Source organism: Parus major, unplaced genomic scaffold, assembly GCF_001522545.3.
Source record: "Parus major isolate Abel unplaced genomic scaffold, Parus_major1.1 Scaffold597, whole genome shotgun sequence".
NCBI lineage: Eukaryota > Metazoa > Chordata > Aves > Passeriformes > Paridae > Parus > Parus major.
Window position 1 is genome coordinate 4,127 of NW_015379485.1, and position 7,297 is coordinate 11,423.

A 7,297-nucleotide genomic window follows, 5' to 3' on the forward strand; every position below is an offset into this window, starting at 1 on the left:
CCGGGAATCCTCCAGCCCCAAACCGTGACACCCCTGAGACCCCCAGCCCCAAACCGTGACACCTCAAACCTCTGAGACCACCGGGAAACCCCCAGGCCTAAACCGTGACATTGAAGTACTGAGACCCCGCCCAACCCCTGAGACCCCAGACTCAAATCCCAACATCCCAACACTGAGGCCCTCAATTCCCCAAGCCCCCTGCCCCCTAATCCCCCCCTCTGAGGGGCGGCCCCCCCAGGTCCCAGGGGATTTTGGGGCGGGCCCCCCATTTCCCTCCCCTCGGGGCACTGGGGCGAATCTCCTCAGGGCCTGGGCGGATGCAGCTGATGGCGGCTGCTCCCCAAATCCAGGGGGCTCCCCCAAAACAGGGGGTCCCGAGCCCCCTCCTCCTCAGCCTCCTCCTCCTCCTCACAGGTATCGCGGGGGGGGGGGGGGAATGGGGGAACTGGGTACCGAGGCTTGGGTCTGGGGGTTCTGGGGGTCCCGAGGGTCTCCGGGGTTGCGCCTGGGGGTCTCAGGGGTCCTAGTGGTCTCAGACTTGGGTCTGGGGGTTTCAGGGGTCCCGGGGCTTGGGTCAGAAGGTCTCAGGGGTACTGGGGGTCTCAGGGCTTGGGTCTGGGGGTTTCAGCAGTCCTAGGGATCTCAGGGCTTGGATCTGAGGGTTTCAGGGGTTCCTGGGTGTCATTTCTGGGGTCTCAGGGTTTGGGTCTGGGGGATTCTCAGGGGTGCTGAGGATCTCATTTCTGGAGTCTCAGGTTTTGGGCTGGGGTGTTTCAGGACCTGCCGGGTCTCAGGGTCTGGAGATCTTGGGGGTCCCGCCTGTGCCCACCCCTTATGGGTCCCCAGTGCCCATCCCCCATGACCAGGGGGACCCCTGAACCCGGCAGGGGTCTCTGGGGGAACCCAAAAGCACCGCGTGCTTCCCCCGAGCCACCTGTGCCAGCGTGACCCCGCCGAGCTTCCTGTCCCCAGCTGAACTGAAACTGGGGACAGGAAACAAACTGGGGGGGCTGCGGAGCCACCCTGGGCCACCTGTGCGAGACCCCCACCCGCAGGGGGGCTGCAGTGCTTCCCTCACCCGCGGGGGTCCCGGGGGTCCGCACTGACCCCTCAGCAGGGTCACTGCCCCTCAAGGACCCCCCACTGTTCAACACAGGTTCCTTTTTGTGAGACCCTGACCCATGGGGGACTGCGGGGATCCCCCTGCGGGGATCGGGGGTCTCTGTGCGAGCCCCTGCCCCACGGCGGGTCCGCAGTGCCCCCCTCAGCAGGCTCGCTGAGCGCCCTTTGTCCCGCCCAGGCTGCCAGTGCCAGAGCCCCGCGTACCCCCCGGCTGTCCCCCCGCGCTCGGAGCCCCCGGAACCGCTGGCCGTGGCCATCAACCCCGCCCCCGGCCCGTCCTGCGGCTCCTCGGGCGAGCTCCGCGTGTGGCCCGGGCCTACGTCCCGCTCCGCGGCTCCCGGCGAGCCCCTGAGCCTCGAGTGCCGCTTCGAGGCGCCGCCGGCCGCCACGGTCACCTGGCTGCAGGTGTGTCCCCGGCGCTACCACAGCCGGGGCTGCAGCTGGCCGCAGGAGGTGCCGGCGGCGGGCGGGGGTCGTCAGGTGGATCGGGAGGGCTGTGTGTCCACGCTGAGCTTCCAGAGCCTGCAGCACAACCATAGTGGGCTCTACTTCTGCCGCCTGCAGCTCGGCGAGGCGGCCGCACAGTCCTGCGGCACCTTCGTGCGGGTGCACGGTGAGTGGGGGTCTCGGGGTGTGGGCTCGGGGAGGTTTCGGGAGGTCTGGCTGACCCGGCCTGTCCGGCAGAGCCCGTGCCGGTGCCATTCCTGCAGCTGAGGGACGCCACCAAGAACAGGATCCTGACGGCGCAGGGGGTGCTGCTGCTGCTCTGCGCCGCGGGGCCGGGGCTGCTGCTGCTCTTCAGGGTGAGGAGGGGGCGACAAACGGGACCCCGCCCTTTATTCCGGCCCTGCTGTCCCCGGGATTTCAGTCCTGACAACCCCGATTCCTCCTGGTACCCATAAACCCTTCCCCAGGCGCCCCCCAAAAAACCCTGACACCTCTTATTCCACCCCAGAGACCCCCAATTCTCCCTCTGGCACCCCCAGTTCCCCCCCCCAGCACCCCAAATCCCCTTCAATTCCTCTTCAATCCCCCCGGGTGTCCCTCAAACTCCCCCCGCACCCCTTTTTTATTCCCCTCCCAGAAGCGCTGGGCCAATGAGCGGCTCCTCCAGCCCAAGAAAATCGCCCTGGAGGAGGAAAATCTTTATGAGGTGACCTGGGGGGGAGGCCGTGAGGCCCCCAAAAAGGGGCTGGGGAGGAGGGGGGTGTCCATCACCCCCAAACCAACCCCCCACCCCCATTTCCCCCTCTGCAGGGGCTGAACTTGGATGAGTGCTCCATGTACGAGGACATTTCTCGGGGGGTCCAAGCCACCTACCAGGACGTGGGGACCCCCCCCGCTGCTGACGGCCTGCTGGAGAAGCCTTAAAAGACCCCCAAAATCATCCCAGGGGACCCCTCCCCAAACCCCTGCGTGCCCCCCACCCAACAAAGGCTTTGCTTTAGGAACTTAAGGCTGTGCTGAGCCCCCCCCCCCAATAAAGCTGGTGAGGGTCTGGGGGGTGCTGGGGGACCCCCTCTCGCCTGGAGCGGATAGATGGCTAATAAACAATTGATGAATCTTCGATAAGTTGTGAATAAATAATGAGGATGAGACCTCCGTTTTCCTCCAATATCCCAAATTCCCCCCCTATTTTCCTTATAATTTCCCCCCATTTTAGCATAATAACAATAACACTGACAATAACAATAATAATGTTATTAAGTGATTAATAATTAATAATTAACAACGATGATATAATAATTATAATGCAATGACATATTATACAATATTAAAATAATAAATTATTAAATAATATAACATTTTACTATAGCTTTAATTTTATTAATTTTAAAATATTATAGTATTTAATAATATATTATTAAATATAACGAATACTAAATACTATTATTAAATAGTAGTGATAAATAATAAATAATTAATAATTTCCCCCATTATCCAAAACTTCCCATGTTTTATTTTTATCCCGTTTTCCCCCCTTTTTTCCCAATTTTTCTCATTATCCCTCATTATCTGCAAGTCCCTCGTTCCATCCCATTATCTCCCACTTGCTCCTTTCTCTACCATCTCTATTTCCCCTCATTTTTCTGCAAAATTTTCTCCCAATTTCCCATTATTCCAATTTTTAGCCCACTATGTCCCATTTCCCTGCACTATCTGCCAATTTCCCCCCATTTCCCCTCACTATCCCTATTTTCCCTCTATCCCCATTTCTCCCCATTATTTCCCATTCTCTCTATTCTCCTCCCATCTCACCCCACTATCGCCATATCTCCCCAATTCTCCCCCATCACCCCAAATTTCCCTCAATGTGCCCCTTTTCTCCCCTTTTGCGTCCATGTTTCTGCCGAATTTTCCCTGTTTTTCCCCCACTTTCCCTCATTATTCCCAACTCGCCTCAGCCCCGCCCCGCCTCCCCCTCACGGAGGCCCCGCCCCTCTCTCTGAGCGCCGCCTTTTCCCGCCGCCGTGCTCTCGACCAATCAGCGCCCGAGCTCTGGGGCCGTGCGGACCAATCAGAGCGAAGCGCGGGAGAACTCGAGCGAGCCCCGGCACCCAACGGCCGCCGGCACGAGCCGGCGTTGGCCCCGCCCACCGGCGCGTGAGGGGGCGAGGCCTCGGAGCAGGTGGGAGAACTGGGGAGAAATTGGGGAAAATGGGGGGAATTGGTGAGGATTGGGAGTCCTGGGGCGTCCTAAGGGGAAGTGTGGGTTGTAAAAAGGAATGGAGAGCTCTGGGGGAAGATCTGAGGGGAAAATGGGGGTTGAAGTGGGGCTTGAGGGCTCTTCGGGGGGGGGCTGGTGATATCGGGGGCTGGCTGAGAGGGAAATGGGGGTCCTGCGGGGAACTGGGGGTCCTGAGGGTTACTCAGGGGGGAATGGGAGCCTCTGGGGGGGGAAACTAAGGTGAAATTGGGGGACTGGGGGGTAATTACCAGGTCCTGGGGGTGTGAATTAGGGTGAATCTGAGTACCAAGAGGTTCCATGGGGGGAATGGGGATCCTGAGGGGGAAAACTCAGAAACCTCCCTTTTTCCAGCTTTCTCCCAGGCGCCACTATGAGCCACCACCCGGGGGCCCTGGGGGTCCCCCTGCACCGCCCCCTCCCCATTCCCACCCGCTCCAAATCCAAACGCCTCCGGACCAAACGGGAACGCAATGCCGCCAAATTCGGCCCAAAGCTGCCCCTGAGGGGCTCCCGGCAGGGTCCCACCGGTCCCCCTCGCTGGCTGCAGCCTCCCCTGTGGGGGGGTCTCGCTTTGGGCAGCCCCCTGGGCCCCCCAAAACCTGTGGTGATCACCCAGAAGCGGCTGTGCCACCGCGGCCTCTTCAACCACGAGGTCAAATCTCTCGACGTCCGGCGCCTGCTGACCCCTGCCCCTGGTGGGGATGGCCCCCCTCCGGCCCCCCAAATTGAGGAGGGAGAGGTCGGGGGGGTGAAGGATCTGGTGGCCAGTCTGGCCTCGCTCCTGGGCAGTTTCAGGGTGTTTGGGGGGCGGGAGCTGGTGAGCGAGCGGCGCCGGAGCCTGCTGGCTGTGCTCAGGAGGCACCGACGGGGACCCCCAGACCTGGGGGTCTTCCTGGCCCACCGGACCCCAGCCCAGCCCCCAGGTACTGCCCCCACCCCAGGGGGAGGGAGTGGGGCACCAGAGGGACGCACCTCCCCACCCCAAATCAAGTGTTGTCTTCAGCAGGTCTGGGGACCCCCAGGGGCCCCCGACAAGAAGGAAGACCGAGACCTCCAGGACGAGCAGTCAGTTTGGCGGGGTGGAAGATGGGGGACCCCCCTGCCAGAACTCCCAGCCCACTTCGTGCTGTCAATACAGTGAGTGCCTCAAAAAGTGCCCTAAGAGGACTTCAAAAGTGCCCCCAAAGTACCCCAAAAGTGGCCCAAAACTTACCCTAAATTGCTCCCTCCCCATCCCCCCCCGCAGCCACCCCCCCGTGCTCCCAGCCCCATTTTTGAAGCCCTCAAAGAGCAGGAGGTGAGTCTGGAATTTTGGGGGGTGGTTCCCCCCCTGTTTTTGGGAGTGTCCCGGGGGGGTTTGTTGACCCCCCCTCCTCACCCCCAGAACCCTTTCTCATGGAGCTCAGCCGAGGATGAGGAGGATGAGACCCCCGGGGGGCTTACCCAGGCGTGGGGTGGTCCCGGGGGGCTCCTGCCGGCAGCCCCCCCCTTTTGGAGGTCCCCCCAGCCTCCCCAGGCAGAGGAAGCGGCAGGGGGGGATGAAGGCTGGACCCCCATAGCCCTCCGGGCCCTCAGCCCAGACCCTCCACCCTGGGGACCCTCCCGATCCAGAGATACCCATGGGCCCCCTCGCGCCCCCAGACCCCCTCGGGCCCCCAAAACCTGGAGAACTGAGAAGCCCTGGGACCCCCCGGATCCCTCCAGACTCCCCTGGGAACTCCCAGACCCCTCCCCCCCTCCCCCGACCCCCCCCAGACCCTCTCGGGCCCCACAAATCTGGAGCCCAGAGCCCCGCAAGGCCTCCCAGGCTGCCCTCAGACCCCTCTGGGACCCCCCGAACCCCTCCAGACTCCCGTGGGACCCCAGACCATGGAGCCCAGAGCTGCCCAGGGCTGCCCAGGACCACCCCAGACCCCCCTGGGCTCCCCAACTCTGGAACTCGGAGCCCTCCAGGGCCCTCCTGGACGGCCCGAGACCCCTGTGGGACCCCCCAAGACCCCACTGGGACCCCGCAGATGCCCCGAGACCTCTCTGGGATTCCGCAGACCCTCCCCGGGCCCACCCAGACCCACCCAGACCCCCCCGGCTCTGGAGCCCGGAGCTCCCCTGGGACCCCCCGGCCCCCCCCAAACCACCCAGGGACGCCCTCAGACCCTCACGGGACCCCGGAGCCTGGAGCCCGGAACCCCCCGGAGTCCCCCAGGACGCGGAACCGTCACGATGCTGCTGCCGCCGGCTCTGTCGTGACATGACCCGGCGCGACCCCCCCTGTCGCGACACATCCCACGGCGCCCCACGCCGCCCTGCCCCCCTCTGTCCCTACCTGCTTCAGCCAAAGCGGCCCCGGCCGGGCTGGGGAGGGGGCTGGGGGGCAGCCTGGGGGGGCCCCAGGGACAGCCCCCCCTCGCCCTTCCTCCTACCGGTCTGCGGGTGCCCCTGCAGCGGGCTCTGCCGGGGGGGGGCTTGGAGATGAGGAGGGGGCTGTGGTGGGGGGCGACCCCCCCCAATTAAAGGCTGTTTGTTTCAGCTGTGGGATCCTGCTGCTCTTTCGGCTCTCCCTGACACCCCCAGAGCCCCTGGGGACCCCAAATTCCCTAAAGACTGCCCCCTGGAAACTTCCCTCCGCTCCACCTCCAGAGCTCCCCAGTTTCTCTGAGGATCCACCCCAAGTCCTCCCCACAACTGGGGCCTTTCGGCCTGGGGTCCTCAAATCCTCCAGTAACTCCCAAATCCCTCCCAAAAACCCTCGAACCCCACATCCCTGGAAGTTTCTCCAGATTTGCAAGGGGGGACTTTTCTTCTTCCCCCTTTTGATTTCATTTTGGCATTCTCTCCCCGGTCCCCTCAGAATAAAAAAAAGGGGCTATCAGGATAAAAGGAGATAAAATTGAGGGAAGAAACTGCTCCTCCATTATTGTCTGTGTTTAAACTGGGGGGAGTCACCTTTCACCTGTGATTTTGAGGGTACCGATCAGAGGAAAACCTGCCTTTTCCCGGGTGTTAGGTATATCAGTTGACAGGGAAGCCTTCTGGTCGATTTTAATTGGAAGGGGAAAAATATTGATGCCATATAATGGTTTTGATTTGAGGGTACCTCCCTCATTGTCATCATCCCGTGGTTTAAACTGAGGAGGAAGCCCTGTTGTCTGCCCTTTATAAGGGTTTGGATTGTGGTAAAAATCCCCCTTTTCCCGCCATTTGAGCGATTTAATTCGAGGAAAATCCCTCCTGTTCTGCTGTTGTAGGGGATTAAATTGAAGGGTGGAGCACACACTTACCAGCGGCTTTACATGGGGCTGTGCCGCGGCGTTTGAGGGCGCTTCTGCCCCCCGGCACCAAACGTGGCACGGCAGCACTCCTGGCATTCCCCGGGGAATTGCTGAGGTGCAGCGGGAATTTGGCGGCCGGGCAGCCCCCGGGGAGCGGCAGAGCTGCGCTGAGGCGAGGCGAGCTCTGCCGGGCCGGCAGGCGGGAGCTGCGGAGCGG

The 7,297-nt window shown here is 62.0% G+C and overlaps 2 protein-coding genes across 5 annotated transcripts; both read left to right on the forward strand.

Annotated features, from left to right (window-relative positions):
- The first annotated feature begins 6 nt into the window (after nucleotides 1-6).
- CD79A (CD79a molecule) lies at nucleotides 7-2,720 on the forward strand. 2 transcript variants are annotated; one of them, XM_015616681.1, is made up of 5 exons: nucleotides 7-414; nucleotides 1,301-1,735; nucleotides 1,807-1,925; nucleotides 2,210-2,275; nucleotides 2,380-2,720. In XM_015616681.1, the coding sequence occupies exons 1-5, from the start codon at nucleotides 318-320 to the stop codon at nucleotides 2,491-2,493; spliced, it is 831 nt and encodes a 276-aa protein (XP_015472167.1). In that variant the 5' UTR covers nucleotides 7-317; the 3' UTR covers nucleotides 2,494-2,720. The 2 variants fall into 2 exon arrangements, with proteins under 2 accessions (XP_015472167.1, XP_015472166.1); XM_015616680.2 differs by having other exon boundaries at nucleotides 233-414; nucleotides 2,207-2,275.
- Nucleotides 2,721-3,043: 323 nt separating this feature from the next.
- Nucleotides 3,044-6,669, forward strand: LOC107199350 (basic proline-rich protein-like). Of its 3 annotated transcripts, XM_033511766.1 has the most exons (5): nucleotides 3,044-3,751; nucleotides 4,163-4,734; nucleotides 4,803-4,948; nucleotides 5,058-5,108; nucleotides 5,196-6,669. In XM_033511766.1, exons 2-5 carry the CDS (start codon nucleotides 4,182-4,184, stop codon nucleotides 6,282-6,284), a joined length of 1,839 nt encoding a protein of 612 aa, XP_033367657.1. In that variant the 5' UTR covers nucleotides 3,044-3,751; nucleotides 4,163-4,181; the 3' UTR covers nucleotides 6,285-6,669. The 3 variants fall into 3 exon arrangements, with proteins under 3 accessions (XP_033367657.1, XP_015472162.1, XP_015472164.1); XM_015616676.3 differs by having other exon boundaries at nucleotides 5,058-6,669; XM_015616678.3 differs by having other exon boundaries at nucleotides 4,818-4,948; nucleotides 5,058-6,669.
- The last annotated feature ends 628 nt before the right edge of the window (nucleotides 6,670-7,297 follow it).

Excerpts from the sequence above, each read along its gene's own strand:
- CD79A (XM_015616680.2), top strand. The coding sequence starts at position 318 with ATGCAGCTGATGGCGGCTGCTCCCCAAATCCAGGGGGCTCCCCCAAAA. Across the intron at positions 1,736-1,806 it reads CACCTTCGTGCGGGTGCACG|AGCCCGTGCCGGTGCCATTC; the intron begins GTGAGTGGGGGT and ends CCTGTCCGGCAG. Across the intron at positions 2,276-2,379 it reads AGGAGGAAAATCTTTATGAG|GGGCTGAACTTGGATGAGTG; the intron begins GTGACCTGGGGG and ends CCCCCTCTGCAG.
- LOC107199350 (XM_015616676.3), top strand. The coding sequence starts at position 4,182 with ATGAGCCACCACCCGGGGGCCCTGGGGGTCCCCCTGCACCGCCCCCTC. Across the intron at positions 4,735-4,802 it reads GACCCCAGCCCAGCCCCCAG|TGTTGTCTTCAGCAGGTCTG; the intron begins GTACTGCCCCCA and ends CCCCAAATCAAG. Across the intron at positions 4,949-5,057 it reads CACTTCGTGCTGTCAATACA|CCACCCCCCCGTGCTCCCAG; the intron begins GTGAGTGCCTCA and ends CCCCCCCCGCAG.